Source organism: Oncorhynchus kisutch, linkage group LG14 (assembly GCF_002021735.2).
Source record: "Oncorhynchus kisutch isolate 150728-3 linkage group LG14, Okis_V2, whole genome shotgun sequence".
Lineage (NCBI taxonomy): Eukaryota > Metazoa > Chordata > Actinopteri > Salmoniformes > Salmonidae > Oncorhynchus > Oncorhynchus kisutch.
The window spans coordinates 45,826,695-45,845,413 of NC_034187.2; the positions used below are offsets into that span (position 1 = coordinate 45,826,695).

At 43.1% G+C, this 18,719-nt stretch overlaps 1 protein-coding gene across 3 annotated transcripts in view; it reads left to right on the forward strand.

Moving 5' to 3' along the window:
• nid2a (nidogen 2a (osteonidogen)) overlaps positions 1-18,719 on the forward strand; it is a 99,785-nt gene that overhangs the window by 24,184 nt on the left and 56,882 nt on the right. For all 3 annotated transcript variants that reach the window (XM_020500804.2, XM_020500806.2, XM_020500805.1), the window contains exons 5-8: positions 3,480-3,629; positions 8,656-8,901; positions 10,712-10,912; positions 14,137-14,364. In XM_020500804.2, coding sequence (XP_020356393.1) covers positions 3,480-3,629; positions 8,656-8,901; positions 10,712-10,912; positions 14,137-14,364 — 825 coding nt within the window. The remainder of the gene's footprint in view (positions 1-3,479; positions 3,630-8,655; positions 8,902-10,711; positions 10,913-14,136; positions 14,365-18,719) is intronic.

Here is an 18,719-nt window from a genome sequence, read left to right on the forward strand (position 1 = left end):
CCCTGTAGTCCTCAGCAAGTGAACATGTCCTACATTGAAAGTCTTGGCGGTCCACATTGTCCCAGAATTAAGCAAAATAAACACAGCTCTTGCAGCATTGAAAAACTTTGTTAGCGTCCTCTATTTGAGGCTCCCAGTCTTCCTCTGTGAGATGTGGCAGGAGTGTTTATGAGTGAGTGTTGTGTGCGTGTGTACAAGTGTTCGTGTTCATCTGTATGAGTGTGTGTGTATGTGTACCTTAGCCACAGACATGTAGCAAACAAGCCATACAGGCTCTTCCGAGCAAAGGGAGAGTCCCCACTCGGTTGAGGAAATGCAGTATCCAGAAAACCAGAGTCTTTCTCTCTCCTCGCTAGCTTGCTATGGGTTGTTTTGCTAAAGCAGACAAGCAAGTGTAGAGCATTAGCCTCTTATCTGTCAAGCTGCTCTAGCGCTAAACCCTCCATGTTTAAATAATTGATTAGGAAGTTTTAGTGGGCCAGAGCAGAAGGGTTTGGCAAGCAAGTTTATCGTAATTCTGGATGACGAATGACTTGAAGTTTGAGTTTCTCCACAAAGTTTACAAAGTTCCACAAAATTTACTGTATGAGTCTGGCGTTTTAGTTGGGCTCCCAGCAGCTTACATTGTAAAAACCTGCAAAAACATTCCAAGAAAGAAAATGAAAAGTTACTTGGAGTTCGTAGTGGTGCAATGAATCATCAAATGAAATATTGTCAAAAGAGCTATAGTAAAAGTATCTCTCTCTCTGCGTGTCACGAGGGTGTGCTCTGACTTCTACTCAACCTACTTTGCGGAGAGAGGATAAGCTAATAGGGTTTTAGGTTTGCTGAGCTGTTGTTTTCTCTGCAAGGTTCTCAGATCTGCTATGGTCGGGTATGTAGTGCTGCCATAGAGCGGGGGAGCAGCGCTACCTCCCTTTTTTCAATTTGAGAATACATGGAGCCGGTAAAAATATTTCTGGAACAATGACCACTAAAATTCCATGAAAACCATAGAATGACTAAATACATATGTAGGCTATGAGAGCCTATAGGTAGGCAACTTGTGTTTTCTTCTCTGTCTTCTCTCTCTCTGGCAGTGGTGGTGTGAATGATGAATGACTGTAGGCGTGTGCTGAGGCTCGTCAGTCTGAGGGAAGACCACTTTGAGCAGGCCAAATCCGACGTAACTTCCACAGACAGAAAACTAAAATGTCTGTCCTCAAAACAGTTTTATTATGGACTTGGGGCTCTTGTACGATGCACTTGAACTCGCCCTATTGTCCTTGTGCTTAGCTTACAGAAACGTACCACCTCTATTGCGTATGCAGACAAACTGATCCACCGCATGAACCGTATCTCACCAACGAGATCTAGGATCCAAATTCACCGCCTGTCTGCCTTGATGTTCGTAAAACTCCACGGACCTCCTCTTGCGTAGTGAAACCCAGAATGATATGTTGACCACTTGGTTACGGTTCTGTCCTTTCAGCACCACGATTCGTGTCTCGCAAGATCACATAATGATTCATAGGTATTTAAAAAAACAGAAAACCGAATATAATAGCATGCTCTAGCATATTAGGCCTATAGTATGTTACACCAAAATACCTCCTCAGTCATTTCTTATCTGAGATGAATAGTCGAAACAAGTTCCTCATGCTGCCAAAACTCAACAGTGCCCGCCACTAGGCAGGATATGCTTTGTTGAATCAACGTAGGCCTGCAAGAAAGGCTTATAGTTTGTTAACACCATCTGCTTTAACCTCTCTGGGATCATTCGGGACGCTAGCGTCCCACCTCGCCAGCAGCCAGTGAAAGTGCAGGGCGCCAAATGTAAAACAACCGAAATCTCATACTTAAAATTCCTCAACCATACAAGTATTTTACACCATTTTAAAGATACACTTCTCATCAAGCCAACCACAGTGTCCGATTTCAAAAAGGCTTTTCGGCGAAAGCAGAACATATCATTATGTTAGGTCAGCAACTAGTCACAGAAAGCATTCAGCCATTTTCGAACCAAGAGAGGTGTCACAAAAAGCAGAAATATAGATCAAATGAATCACTAACCTTTGACGAACTTCATCAGATGACACTCCCAGGACTCAATGTTACACAATACATGTATGTTTTGTTTGATCAAGTTCATATTTATATCCAAAAACCTCAGTTCACATTGGCGCCATGTTCAGAAATGCCTCCAAAACATCCGGATAAATTGCAGAGAGCCACATCAAACCATTAAATAGTACCCACGTTTAGTTCACTATTCCAAAGGCACAATGCGCGAGCGCAAAATCCAGACGAAAAGTCAAAAGAGTTCCATTACAGTTTGTAGAAACATGTCAAACGATGTTTACAATCAACCCTTAGGGTCTTTTTATAATAAATCTTCAATAATAATCCAACTGGACAATAGCGTATTCATTACAGAGGAAAAAGAAGGCATGGCTCGCCCACGTGACCGCGCAGTAAACAACTGATTGGCCAGAGCCTAGTCCACTTGTTGAAACTGCTCTTATTCGAAGCCTTTCCACAATAGAAGCCTCAAACAACTTTCTAAAGACTGTTGACATCTGCTGGAATCCGTGGGAAGTGCAATCTGACCCCATAGACACAGCATATTGGATAGGCAATCACTTAAATGAAATGACAAACCTCAGATTTCCCACTTCCTGGTTGGATTTGTCTCAGGTTTTTGCCTGCCATATGAGTTATGCTCATATGTTATGCTCACAGACATCATTCAAACGGTTTTTAGAAACATCAGAGTGTTTCCTATCCAATACTACTAAGAATATGCATATATTAGCATCTGGGACAGAGTAGCAGGCAGTTTACTCTGGGCACCTTATTCATCCAAGCTACTGAATATTCTCCCCCTGTCACCAAGAAGTTAATTCACTCACGAAACAGTCATTCAAAAAGATCTAAATGCATATTCCCATGATACTGATGGAGATCAAATGATTGGCATAAAGGTGAATATTTCACCGGTAAAACATGAAGAATTATAATTTGCGATTGACTATTTTGAAATTGGGTATGCCTAACTTAGTGTTTGAGGTTATTAAATTTTTTTTTTAAATCTTGAGATAATATGTGGTAATAGCTAGACGTTGCAATTGGAGGATGATGACGTCATGACATTTTCCAACACCTAAAAAACATAGCACTATACCACTGGCAATGGTGCACATGCTCTGACCCTCCCTAGGGTTCCCCCAACCACATCCAGCAGAGTCAGCTTATTTTGACAGATTCAAGTTCTGACTGTTTTCTCTTCTCGTCCTCCCCTCTTTCTTTCTTTCGTCCTCCCTCCCCTCTCTCACTCCCCCTATTTTTCTTTCAATTGAATTCAATGAGCTCTATTGGCATCCAGTAATATGAAAACATCTTATCTTACATTGCCAAATCTATATGAGGAACATATTAGGAAATAATCTCTCTCTCTCTCTCTCTCTCTCTCTCTCTCTCTCTCTCTCTCTCTCCTGCAGTGATCCAGTACAGCACAGAGACCAAGGAGACGTGTGCTCGCTTCCAACAGCAGTGTTCTCAGAACGCTGACTGCACCGACTACTCTTCCGGCTTCTGCTGCCACTGTCGCTCCGGTTTCTACGGCAACGGTCGTCACTGTCTCCCTGACGGTGAGTCCTGGGGATGACGGTATAGGACGTGTCACAGGCTCCGAGGATCACCGGCAGGGTCATAATATCGCAAAATGTCACACAATTATATTTATGGATTTTAATTAGTGTGGTTTTGTCAGACATACAACATCTGTGAACAATATTTTTGGTTATTGGTGAGAAATGGTCATTTGGCTTTCCGTACCTGTATTTCTGTTTCCACAGTTCACATTGCCTTAGTGGAAAGGTACACTACCTCTCAAAAGTTTGGGGTCACTTAAAAATATCCTTGTTTTTGAAAGAAAATCACATTTTTGGTCCATTTTAAAATAACATCAAATTGATTTAAAAAAATACAGTGTAGACATTGTTAATGTTGTAAATGACTATTGTAGCTGGAAACGGCTGATTTTTAATGGAATATCTACATAGGCGTACAGAGGCCCATTATCAGCAACCAGCCCTTTTGCAGTTATGTTTGCACAGCTGAAAACTGTTCTGATTAAAAAAGCAATAAAACTGGCCTTCTTTAGACTAGTTGAGTATCTGGAGCATCAGCATTTGTGGGTTTGATTACAGGCTCAAAATGGCCAAGTACATTAGTGTCTAGTTTGAGAAACAGATGCCTCCCAAGTCCTCAACTATCAGCTTCATTAAATAGTACCCACAAAACACCAGTCTCAACGTCAATCAATCAAATGTATTTTTAAAGCCCTTTTTACATCAGCCAATGTCACAAAGTGCTGTACAGACATCCAGCCTAAAACCCCAAACAGCAAACAATGCATATGTAGAAGCACGGTGGCTAGGAAAAAAATCCCTAGAAAGGCCAGAACCTAGGAAGAAACCTAGAGAGGGACCAGGCTCTGAGGGTTGGTCAGTCCTCTTCTGGCTCTGCCAGCTGGAGATTATAACAGAACACTAGCAAGATGTTCAAACGTTCATAGATGACCTGCAGCGTCAGATAATAATAATCACAGTGGTTGTAGAGGGTGCAACAGGTCAGCACCTCAGGCGTAAATGTCAGTTGGCTTTTTATAGCCAATCATTCATAGTTAGAGACAGCAGGTGCGGTAGAGAGAGGGTCCAAAACAGCAGGTCCGGGACAAGGTAGCACATCCAGTGAACAGATCAGGGTTCCATAGCTGCAGGCAGAACAGTTGAAACTGGAGCAGCAGCATGACCAGGGGACAGCAAGGAGTCATCAGGCCAGCTAGTCCTGAGGCGTGGTCCTAGGGCTCAGGTCGAGAGAGAGCAAACTAGAATGTTATTTGGCCCTCAACAGAGTACACAGTGGCAGAATACCTGACCACTGTGATTGACCCAAACCTAAGGAAAGCTTTGACTATGTACAGACTCAGTGATCATAGCCTTGCTGTTGAGAAAGGCCGCCGTAGGCAGACCTGGCTCTCCAGAGAAGACAGGCTATGTGCACACTGCCCACAAAATGAGGTGGAAACTGAGCTGCACTTCCTAACCTCCTTGCCCAGTGTATGACCATATTAGAGACACATATTTCCCTCAGATTACACAGATCCACAAAGAATTCTAAAACAAACCCGATTTTGATAAACTCCCATATCTACTGGGTGAAATACCACAGTATGCCATCACAGCAGCAAGATTTGTGACCTGTTGCCACAAGAATAGGTCGACCAGTGTAGAACAAACACCATTGTAAATACAACCCATATTTATGCTTATTTATTTTCCTTTTTGTACTTTAACCATTTGTACATCGTTACAACACTGGATATATACATAATATGACATTTATAATGTCTTTATTCTTTTGGAAATTCTGTGAGTGGAATGTTTACTGTTCATATTTATTGTTTATTTCACTTTTGTATATTATCTACCTCACTTGCTTTGGCAATGTTAACATATGTTTCCCATGCCAATAAAGCCCCTTGAATTGAAATTGGGTCGAGAGAGAGGTCGAGAGAGGTCGAGAGGTCGAGGGGTCGAGAGAGAGAGGGGGGTCGAGAGAGGTCGAGAGGGAGGGGTCGAGAGACTGTGGCCCTGTACACCCACATTGCCAAAGCACAGCCCCCACACCACTAGATCTTCAACCTACTACCCTGAGACAAGGCCGAGTATAGCCCAGAGTTCCTCAGTCCAGTGTCTGTGTTCTTTTGCCCATCTTAATCTTTTATTTTTATTGGCCAGTCTGAGATATGGCTTTTTCTTTGCAACTCTGCCTAAAAGGCCAGCATCCTGGAGTCGCCTCTTCACTGTTGACGTTGAGACTGGTGTTTTGCGGGTACTATTTAATGAAGCTGCCCGTTGAGGACTTGTCTGTTTCTCAAATTAGACACTCTTATGTACATGTCCTCTTGCTCAGGTGTGCACCGCGGCCTCCCACTCCTCTTTCTATTCTGGTTAGGGCCAGTTTGCGCTGTTCTTTGAAGGGAATAGTACACAGCGTTGTACGAGATCTTCAGTTTCTTGGAAATTTCTCGCATGGAATAGCCTTCATTTCTCAGAACAAGAATAGACTGATGAGTTTCAGAAGAAAGTAATTTGTTTCTTGCCATTTTGAGCCTGTAATCGAACCCACAAATGCTGATGCACCAGATACTAAACTAGTCTAAAGAAGGCCAGCTTATTGCTTCTTTAACCAGGACAACAGTTGTCAGCTGTGCTAACATAATTGCAAAAGGGTTTTCTAATGATCAATTTGCCTTTTAAAATGATAAACTTGGATTAGCTAACACAACTTGCCATTGGAACACAGGAATGATGGTTGCTGATAATGGGCCTCTGTACGCCTATGTAGATATTCCATAAAAAATCTGCCGTTTCCAGCTACAATAGTCATTAACAATGTCTACACTGTATTTCTAATCAATTTGATGTTATTTTAATGGACTAAAAATGTGATTTTCTTTCAAAAACAAGGATATTTCAGTGACCCCAAACTTTTGAACGTTAGTGTACGGGATATGTATGTACTTTTTGCTGCATAGAGGGAAAAGAAACTCACACACTACAACTCTCCGTCTCCTAAATACACACACACCAATTCTCACCCAAACTCTCACAGACCCATAAAAACCTGGTCTCCACCTCCCCCTCTCCAAACCCCCCTGGCTCTCTCTCTCACATGACAGCATCATCTTGTTTCTAGGCCCTGCAACAATTTCCTGCCAGATCAACACCTCTGATGCAGTGGTGGGCTCCTCAAACAATCCTCCTATTGGTCACTGGGCCATGCCGAGCTCCTCTAGCCCCCTCGCTAGCTGGCTAATTACCTGGAAGTGGCATGACAGACATTCCTATTTGGAGAGCAGTATAAACGCTCTCTCTCACACATGCACGTACACACACATGTACACACACACACACACACACACACACACACACACACACACACACACACACACACACACACACACACACCCTCTGCACTCTCAACCGACTCCCTTTATTAGTCTGGCTGCTTGTTATTAACCCAGGGGTTTGGGTTTGTGTGTGTGTGTGTGTCGAAGGGCATGTAAAGTAATGGGGGTGGTATTTAAATGTTAGCTTTATAACCGGATGTTTTGGCAGCCAGTCAATGCTTTGACAAATACAGTCAGTCGACTACTTGAAAGAGTTGGAGGGGATGATGTCACCCTGACTGACTTTCCACTGGGTTGGTTCATCCTCAGGAATGAGGTGTTTTGTTAGAGGCTGAAGTTTCACAACAAAATGTGAACACATTGTTCCAGGTAGAAGTGTCAAGGCAAACTTGTGTATATTCCAGGGTTGGAGTGTCAAGACTTGTCAAACGTGGTACTTGTGAAGCCTTTGTGATTTGAGAGACAGTGGGAGACACTGACAGACATGTATGCGGGATGGTGTATTCAGTCTAAGTTCTTGTGGGTGCTTTGATGGAACAGGAACACAAACACACACAGGGTGCTTTGTAGTAAATAGAGGAACACAACAAATTGGGACTGTCAACAGTGTCAACAAAGTGGGGACCTGAGCCATATTTTCACAGTGAGATAATTACTACAGTAATTCCATATCAATTCAGTCAATTACCAAAATAGGTAAGAATAAATGTCACTTTTCAATTCTTGAATTGTAATTTCAATTATTTGAATTTGTCACGTCGTTACAATTAAATTTACAATATCAAACAAGATAATATAAATCATAAGACAGTTATGTATATTCTTCTGTATATCAAATTATATAGGCGCAGGAATGCGTAATATATTTTTTTATTATATCCAAATTACGCCGTGCCGTGTAAAGGCACGGGGACGAAGACCAAACAAACACGTCTACAACAGACAGGGTTGAAACCCAAACAAAAGAGCGAGGAGTACCTCGAATAAATAGCACAAGCGCACAATGATTAACACATGGGATGAGACTGGTAATCATCTGCGCAATCCACAATGGCATGAAATCCAAAACACACAGCACAGGTACTCACACGAACGAACGGACATTGTAACAATAATCGACAGGGCACACTTGTACAATTACTAATCAATGGGAATAGGGGCCTGGTGTGCGTAAAGAAAGTTCTGGAGGGATCCGTGACAGAATTGATGGAAGTGAAATGGAATTGATGCCAATGCTGGTACCTATACGCCCAGTCTATGTGCCCAAAATACACTCATGTCCCTTCCTGCTTCCTCAGTAGCTGTGTGTTTGTTCCTTAAGTCATACACTTCAAAGACCTGTTTTTAAGCTAAAAATACAGGAATTATTAAAAAAATTCCATTGCTGTCTGTTTTGTCACTTTGCATGTCTATGGAGTTGTATTTGGTGCAGATGTGTGCTGTTTGTGGTATTGGTGTTCTCTACATGTTTTGTGTTGGATACACAGACACTGATTGGTTGACAGGCGATGTGTGGGGAAAGTTTCTGGTATCCGTTCTGAAAAATGCGAGCAGCATGAATTGCGGAGACTGCATTCTCAGTTTTGACCGGATTAAGCATACATCTGCTTTTATGATGCATGCCCAATACATTGACTCATTATTTGTAGTATACATTTGTTACCATGTCTTTCTTTCCCCCCCTTCTATTCTCTCAGGTGCTCCCCATCGCGTCAATGGCAAGGTGAGCGGGACAGTGATAGTAGGTTCCACTCCTGTGGACCTTAACAGCGTGGACCTGCATGCCTACATCGTAGTGAGTGACGGGCGGGCATACACCGCCATCAGCGAGGTGCCCGAGCCCGTGGGATGGGCACTAATGCCTGTGGCGCCCATCGGAGAGCTCTTTGGCTGGCTTTTTGCCCTGGAACTGCCCAACAGCCAGGCTGGCTTCAAGATCACAGGTGAGCTGAGTCATGATGTTACTGACGCTTAGTGAAGTTGTCACCATGTTAACAAAACATCCTTTTACAAACAGTATTTAACCTGAACATGACATCATTGCAACCAACTTTGCCTACTGGGCACTATAGGAGGGTCCCAATTCTCATCAGAGACCTAGTACCTCACTCAACAGTCTCCCTCAGAGTTAGTGTGGCACTGTTACCTTTATTTAACTAGGCAAGTCAGTTAAGAACAAATTCTTATTTTCAATGATGGCCTAGGAACAGTGGGTTAACTGCCTTGTTCAGGTGCAAAATGACAGATTTTTACATTGTCAGCTCGGGGATTCGATCTTGCAACCTTTCTGTTACAAGTCCAACGCTCTATCCACTAGGCTACCTGCCACCCACATATTTTAATCTCTACATAAAAACTGTTCTCCATGATGTCACCACTGCATGCATGTGCATAGTTAGGTATGTGTGGGTGTGTCTGTGGTGTGTGCGTGTGTGCGTGCATGCTTTGTTTGTGTGTGTCTGTGGTGAGTGTGTGTACGTGTGTGCTTCATTTGTGTGTCTGTGTGTGTGAATGAGGCTGCCCCCATGCTGGCAGACTTCAGGTCGCTCTGTGTGTTTGTGTAAAGTCAGTTTAAAGTCGTACAGCTGTGTTGTCTCCAGAGGGGGGATATGCCTACTCCACCCCTCTCAGGCTAATTTGAGTCAGGTGTTCTGTTGATGTGTGTTTAGACTCATTGTATTAGCTAAGAGGCTTGTGGATTCAACCTGTCAGAATTATAGTATGCTCAGATTCCCTGTCTGTATTGAATAGTTTATCATCTGGCAAATCTAATAAGATTGACCTACTATTGGAGGCATTAATGTTATTATGGAGAATTGAGAGACTGGGTGTAGTAGTGAGATTCTGCTGGGTCCCAGCCCATTTGGGTGTGGAAGGGAATGAAATTGTAGACCAGATAGCCAAAAGAGCTTTAAAACGAGTTAGAGGTGAGGCCAAATGTAAGATCAGATCCTTTTTGATAGATGTGTGGCAGAAGAGATGGGACTCGGAGCCCAAGGGCTGGCATTTATATGCCCTCTTAAGAAATTTAGATGGACCAAGATTCAAAGGTCAGATTAGGAAGGAAGAGGTGGAGTTTGCTCAATTGCGTCTAGGATATTGTACATCTGGTTGGCAGCATGTGAATGGTTTGTGTCTGGAGTGTATAGTCAATGAAATGGTGGAGCATATGTTGTTATATTGTTGTAACTATGTTGAAGAGAGGGAAAGCTTGAAGTGTAGGGTCATTGAGGTTGGACAGTGTTTTGGGGATGGGGAGGGTCTATTAGAAGTTAGTAGGGCTCTTTTTTATTTTCTCAGAAGTACTGCGTTAGGTAGGAGGATTTAGAAATGTGGAGCTAATGTTGTAAACCGTGATTGACCACACACTCGAGCACAGTAGGTGGGGTCATGCACCTTTAATGTTTGTTTGTGGATCGTCATTATATCACAGAAGAAGAAGAGGCTTGTGGAAGATGTGTAGGATCTTCGCGAAGAGCAAGCAGGCTTGTGTGAGAGTTTTCACGAAAGCCAAATATAATGGATATTATTCTCATATGTGCTAAGTTCACCTAAGTTAAAACATGTATAAATCATTATCTCAATGAAGGCCGAATAGCAAAGACCTTACTCAATTGTTATAGTTGTAATACGAAAATATCAGGTTCAAACCACCCAAGGTTAAATATCATTGCCATGTATTCATTATGACATCTCTTCCTGTCGCTTATATAGCGATATCACTTCCTTATGATGTCACGTCCTGTCCCACAGGTGCTGAGTTCACACGCCACGCCGAGGTTACCTTTTACCCCGGCAACCAGCGGCTGAGCATCGTCCAGACGGCCCAAGGATTGGACAGCGAGAACCACCTCAGTGTTGACACCCGTCTCCACGGCGACGTGCCCTTCATTGCCCCCGGCGCCACCGTGCAGATGGAGCCCTACAAGGAGACCTATCAGTATTACCCTTCAGGTGCGCTAGCCAATAAGTAGCCAATCACTGCCCACCAGGGTTGGGAAGTATAAATTACATTTACATTCTTTCAATTCAGGAATGAACTCAAATTTGAATTATCATTGCTTTTCTGTGTGGAAAATTTAAATTGGTATTGGAATTTCAGTTTGATTCCGGAATTAACCAAATAGAAATTTTAGTTGTCCACCTCCACCCCACCTTACCTCACAGGCGTTCTGGGCCTTCCATGTCTCTGTTCCAATATCCACACTAGCATACTAGCATACCACCTAGAATGAAGTTCACCTTTTGGGCATATATACATTATAAGTGGTAAGCTAGTATAGACATTGGAGCATAGCCATAACTGGAGCCCAGTGGTTTTACTGACTATGGAACCTGATCAGGAAAAGCTTTGAGTATTAGATTGAGTATTAGGTGGTAGTTTCAGGAGGTTCTCCCTTGCCCGAGTCATGACTTCCTCTCTTCCTGTACTCCACTGACTCTATTTCAAAAGAAAAAGTTGTTGGTAGTACTTAGACGGTGGGAAAGCAGATGTGTCTCTTATATCTCCTCGCAAATTAATCCTAACTTGATAAGCCGAACTAAATCATTTTCCCATAACCTACAATACAATTTAACTGGTCCCCATCTGATCTAATGTCATGATGCAACAAAGGCGCCACTAGCCTCTCTCTCCCCTTCCTGAGTGTCTCAGCTATCTCTCGTTGCTTGGAGATAAGGATCGGAGGGGGGCTAGTCGCTAGTGGACGGTTGGGACTATAAAAAGAACCAACCTCTGAGACTTCACTGCCTCCACTTCCTTTTAGAGGAAGCCGGGGACAGATTTTTTTACGTGCTCCCCAGAACGTAAACTGTTTCATCTGAAAGGCCCACTGGATGAGGAAGTGTTCAATTAGCAGAGCCACTCATCCTGCCAGGGCTGATTATAGACCAGGGTCGTTAGTTAGGGTCATCAAAAAGAAGGGGGTTTTCTGGTCTTGGTAAAAATGTTATTTCAAGGTGCACTGCTCCAGACCAAACCATAGTACATATAGTTGAAGTCTGAAGTTTACATAAACCTTAGCCAAATACATTTAAACTCAGTTTTTCACAATTCCTGACATTTAATCCTAGTAAAAATTCCCTGTCTTAGGTCACCACTTTATTTTAAGAATATGAAATGTCAGAATAATATTAGAGAGAGTGATTTATTTCAGCGTTTATTTCTTTCATCACATTCCCAGTGGGTCATAAGTTTACATACACTCAATTAGTATTTGGTAGCATTGCCTTTAAATTGTTTAACTTGGGTCAAACGTTTTGGGTAGCCTTCCACAAGCTTCCCACAATAAGTTGGGTGAATTTTGGCCCATTCCTTCTGACAGTCAGGTTTGTAGGCCTCCTTGCTCTCACATGCTTTTTCAGTTCTGCCCACAACTTTTCTATAGGATTGAGGTCAGGGGTTTGTGATGGCCACTCCCAACACCTTGACTTTGTTGTCCTTAAGCCAGTTTGCCACAACTTTGGAAGTATGCTTGGGGTCATTGTCCATTTGGAAGATCCATTTGCGACCAAGCTTTAACTTCGTGTCTGATGCTCTGAGATGTTGCTTCAATATATCCACCAAATTGTCCTCCTCATGATGCCCCAAACAACATGATGCTGCCACCCCCGTGGTTCACTTTTGGGATGGTGTTCTTCAGCTTGCAAGCCTCCCCCTTTTTCCACCAAACATAACGATGGTCATTATGGCCAAACAGTCCTATTTTTGTTTCATCAGACCAGACGACATTTCTCAAAAAAGTACGGTTTTGGAGCAGTGGCTTCTTCCTTGCCTCACGGCCTTTCAGGTTATCGATATAGGACTCTTTTTTACTGTGGATAAAGATACTTCTGTACCTGTTTCCTCCAGCATCTTCACAAGGTCCTTTGCTGTACATTCATCTCTAGGAGACAGAACGCGTCTCCTTCCTGAGCGGTATGACAGCTGCGTGGTCCCATGGTGTTTATACTTGTGTACTATTGTTTGTATAGATGAACGTGGTACCTTCAGGTGTTTGGAAATTGCTCCCAAGGTAGGGAGCATCCAGGTAATGCGTCCACAGGTACACCTCCAATTGACTCAAATGATGTCAATTAGCCTATCAGAAGCTTCTAAAGCCATGAAGTCATTTTAGGGAATTTTCCAAGCTGTTTTTAAAGGCACAGTCAACTTAGTGTATGTAAACTTCTGACCCACTGGAATTGTGATACAGTGAATTATAAGTGAAATAATCAATAAACAATTGTTGAAAAAATTACTTGTGTCATGCACAAAGAAGATGTCCTAACCGACTTGCCAAAACTATAGTTTGTTAACATGCCATTTTTGGAGTGGTTGAAAAACGAGTTTTAATGACTCCAACCTAAGTGTATGTAAACTTCCGACTTCAACTGTAACAGATCATAAGCATTCTAGAAACAGCCTACTGGGAAAAAACAGGTTGCATCAACATTATTTCCACGTCATTTCAACAAAACAATTCTACGTGATGACGTTGAATCAACGTGGGAAGCTGATTGGATTTGCAAAAAGTCATCAACATAAGGGAATTTCGTAGTTTTGTCACCCAATTTTGTACCTAAATCCAATGACATGGTCATTTTGAATTCACATTAGTTGCCAGCTCAACCAAATATTAATAATAAAAAGATGTTGTACTGATGTCTGTGACCAGTGGGAGATCCGCACAGACCTGAGTCAAAATGGTGCTTGTTTTCTTTAGAATACTTTGTGCGTTTTGATTGAGCCTGCCTAGAGTGCTAGACGGGTGGGTATTGCACTTTTGGGACTATTCCATTGGTTCCATTGCGCCAGGCAAGTTCAATCGAGTGCTGCTCAAGTATTTGAAAGAAAATAAATACTATTTGGACTGTGGTGTTTCTAGAATGTGTCTATGATCAGTTATAAAACTATGACAAATGGTGCTTGCTTGTAATTTTTTTTTTAAAGAGCATTCATGACACCCAGTAACACCAATGCTAAATTGTTTCATATGCCATGACTCTATAAATGACTTAAAAGCTTTATTACAGCACGGATACGTCAACAACAGACAATTTACATTTGATATATTGTTGATAATGTACTCTGTCAACAGACTATTTAAACTCGTACATCGTAGGTAATGTAGTCTTTCTATAGGCTTCTACTGGTGCATAGTGGGTAATGTAGTCTCTTCTCCTCTCCCCACTCTCAGTGGTGAGGTCCACGTCGGTGCGGGAGTTCACAGTGGTGTCGGCGGAGCGCGGCTCGGAAACATTCACCTTTCAGCTGCATCAGAACATCACGTACCACGACTGCCGCTACGGGCTCAGAGCGGGGCCTGAGACGCTGCAGCTGACCACGGAGCGTGTCTTTGTCATGTACGTCAAGGACGAGAACATCTTGAGATACGCCATCACCAACAAGATAAGCCCAGTCGGAGGTCAGTTCAAGTTTAAAGTTTGGCAGTTACTGTCCATTTTTCTTGTTGTTAGTGTTGTCTGTGAGGTTGTGTGATGGGAAAAGGTATGGGGCTGGGTATGTGTTTTGCTTGGTTGTGCAGATGTTTGCGAAAGATGACAATTAGAAAGGTAAAGTTTCCTGGTAATTTTGGCATACAATAGTAATTATAAACCTGTTATTAAACTAGTATTAAATGAAGTAGAGTCAGTTGAGTGTGGGCGTATGTCAACTGTGAACATGTATTTTTTGGGGTGATGTCTTCGCTAACATTAGCCATAGAAGTCCAGTATCTGCTGTTGAATCACTGCTGAGTATGTACAGTACTCCCCCTCAGCCTCTAGTGCCCCTCCCTCCTTCCCTCCTTCCCCTCATTTTTGGGATGGCTCCTTTATTAACACGTTGACAGATGACACTGAGTAATCCCCCTCTTTCTCTCCTCTCACTGGATATCTGTGCCGGCGTGAGTTGCTCTCTCTCTTTCTCACTCCTTATCCCACTCCCTCCATCTCACTTTTTCATTTCCCACATCCCATGAGCTCAAGATAGATCTCAGCCCACCTGTCGCTGCTGTTCAGATACTGTAAAGAAAGGAAAGCCACCTGCCTCAGGTTTCCGACAGCCAGTAGAAACTAGACAACGATCCATAATTCAGTGAAGCATATATAGGTTTGTGTCGCAAATGTCACTTTATTTCCTATAAAGTGCACTACTTTCCACAAGGGCCCATAGGGCTCTGGTCAAAAAAAGTACCCAAATGTCATACTGTAGTAAAAGTAAAGATACCTTAATAGAAAATGACTCAAGTAAAAGTGAAAGTCACCCAGTAAAATACTACTTCAGTAAAAGTATACAAGTATTTGGTTTTAAATATACTTAAATATCAAAAGTACATGCAAATTTCTTATATTTAGCAAACCTGACAGCACAATTTTCTTGTTTTTTTTATTTACAGATAGCCAGGGGCTCACTCCAACACTCGGACATAATTTACAAATGAAGTATTTGTGTTTAGTGAGTCCACCTGATCAGAGGCAATACGGATGACCAGGGATGTTATTTTGATAATTTGACCATTTTCCTATCCTGCTAGCCATTCAAAATGTAAGGAGTACTTTTGGGTGTCAGGGAAAATGTATGGAGTAAAGTGGTACATTATTTTCTTCAGGAATGTAGTGATGTAAAAGTGGTCAAAAATAAAGTAAAGTAAAGTACAGATACCACCAAAAACAACTTAAGTAAAAAATATTTTAAGTACTTTACACTACTGGTCAAAAGTGGTGCATTACGTAGGGAGTAAGGTCAGATTTGTGATGCAGACTACTATGGCTTTGGCAGACATGGCTGCATGCCTTTAATACAGCCCAGCGTGTACAGAGCCAGACTCATTGTCAGTGTAAAAAACAAATCAGTTAGGAAATCACTCCCCTATGTGCGATAAATCCAAGCACTAAAACCCATCTAGACATGTGTATCACACTTGATTTCTCACTTGATTTCTTCCCCCATAAAATAGCTACATGCTTACGCTACATCTCCGCAGCGGTAAGGCTTGAGTCAGTAAAGATGTAGGTCTTTATGGTACCCGTTTGGGTCAAGGTTTGGTCACGGTTGTAACAGGAATGAGCTTGTTGCGACGTCAACCCAGTTTACAGTGCTTTCAAGTTCCAGAGATGAGGTTACTCATACACACTGAGTACACACACAGTTCACCCCCCCCCCCTCCCTTTACATCACTCATTCACACCGGTGAAGTCTAGGACCCTCTTTGGAGACAGGGTGAGTCTGGGATATGTCTCCTTGCATCCTTGCAGCCGACGGAGGAAGAGGGAGATGCACTCGCACACAGATGCACGGACATGCACACACTTACACCACGCACACACACACACATACACACACATACACACATACACACACATACACATACACACTAGTATTTATCTCAACCCCATCAGTGGAAAGCTGTATTGCGATGAGCTGTCATGCGGAGGGGGATGTCAGTGCTAGAGGAAGGGGGGTTATTGTTAATCTCTGCTGCTCTCTGGGAAATAATATCCCTTCCAATGACAGATTTACAGGAAGGGGGGGGGGGGTTCGTGAGGAATAGCTGAGGAGTGATGTCATGGGAACCAGAGCAGAGACCCGGGAGCGATACCATGTTTCCGATGCCCCAGGAGAGAGCTCCGATCACAGGGAAGGAGAGGGGGGGGGGGGGGGGGGGGATTGGTCCTGGGGGACATGGGGGCCAAACCAGCTGGGTGTGGGGGTCTAACGTTGGGGTGGGGGGTGGCCCAGCTGGTGCTGTCTGGGAGTTCTTGGGTAAAATACATGTAATTACTCTGGCTGAGTGAGTCATGATTGGGGATTGGGATGAACTGACTGTCATGGCTGTGATGGACTGTAGTCCCAAATGGCATCCTATACCCTTATATAGTGCTCTACTTTTGGCCAGGGCCCATGGTGCTCTTCAAATCATCCAGAAATTGTTGAAGTAAAATGCAGCCATTGTCCTTCCTCCTCCCCTCCCAATTCCTTTGCCCGTTCTTACATTTAGTTTGTTTTTAGTGTCACACAAATGCACGCACTCACACAAACAATTGAAAACAATCACAGTAGGATATTTGATTGTTACCCAGAAATGATTTAATATTGAGATAAAAATGGCTGTGTTAGACCTTTATGTACCTTACGTTGATTGTTTTCAGTTAAAATGGTCTAAAAGAAACAAAGACATTTCAGGCAAGAATTTTGCTAGGACAAACCGGGAGTGGAATGAGTGGGGAAGCTGTTATTGGCAGAGAGGTTTGGAACTCTCTTTCTTATTGGCCTATTAACTGACTGGTGATGTCATCAGGCAGGTCAAAACTCCATCCCACCAAAACAAACCGAAATTTCAGCCGGTCGTTCCAAACAACTCTTACACTAAAGGGGATTATCATAATTTTCACAATTTCACAGTATTATTCCAACCTCCATTGTGTGCGTGTGTGTAAAATCCAGAGCGGCAGGGCGGCAGGGTAGCCTAGTGGTTAGAGTGTTGGACTAGTAACCGAAAGGTTGCAAGTTCAATTCCCCGAGCTGACAAGATACAAATCTGTCGTTCTGCCCCTGAACAGGCAGTTAACCCACTGTTCCTAGGCCGTCATTGAAAATAAGAATTTGTTCTTAACTGACTTGCCTAGTAAAATAAAGGTAAAATAAAAAATGTAAACTGTGGAAGGAGGGAGGGAAAGAGAGAGGGTGGGAAGGAAGGAAGAGTCTCTGAGAATTGAGGAGAGAGAGCGAGAGCGGCAGAATGAGGGGCACGGAAAGAGGGAAGAAGAGCAAGTGAAGAGGACTAAGGAGAAGGAGAGAGGAATAAAGGCATCAGTGTGCTTCTGTTCGGCTGGCGCATCCCTTATGAAAAAATATTGCAGTCAGAGTGCAGTATAACTGCAGTACACTGCAAATACTGTGTCCAAAATAAGTATGTTTTTTTGTGTATATGTTTTGTGTTGAATTTGACCCTTTTTCTCACCGATTTCGATCTTGAGGCAAAGGTGGAGTCATGCGTCCTCCGAAACATGACCCACCTAACTGCGCTCCTTAACACCCGGCATGCTTAACCCGGAAGCCAGTTGCACCAGTGTGTCGTGCATCACATTTCAACTGGCGACCGGGGTCAGCCCGCGGGCACCTGACCCACCACAAGGAGTCACCAGAGTGCGATGAGCCAAGTAAAGCCCCCCTGGCCAAACCCTCCTCTAACCTGGACGACGCAGGGCCAAGTGAGCGCCTTCCTATGGGACTCCCAGCCACAGCCGGTTGTGGCACAGCCCGGGAATGAACCCTGGTCTGTAGTCATTTTGTACACTGCAGTTATTCTGCAATTACTGCATCCACAAAACCACAGTCGACTGCAGTTGCTGCACTTTTACTGCAATCTTTTTTTGTAAGGGTTAGCCAAACCGAATGAGTTTGTCATTCATTTCGACGTTTTTGCTGAGGAGATCTTATGCGCGCAATGTTACATCTAACTACGTTTGCTGCAGTATTTCTCATTGAAAAAATAGGAAAGCGAGTCATCTCTCGAATGACAACAAAGACTTTATTGAAGAATCCCTACTGTCGACCAATCACCGACGAAGGGGCCTCAGACTTTAGCTTGCCTGCAGTATTAAATACCCCTTTGACTCTTTCCCAGGAAAGTCTCTTATTTTGAACACAATGGGGTCCGTCTTCTCTCTTTAAAACAGAAGATCAGAGAGAACGAGTGTAGTTAACCCCCCTAGCGTGTCTTTAGGAAACTTGTGTAAGGGACCCCCTGCTCGTAAACACTGAGAAGAGAGTGAGGGG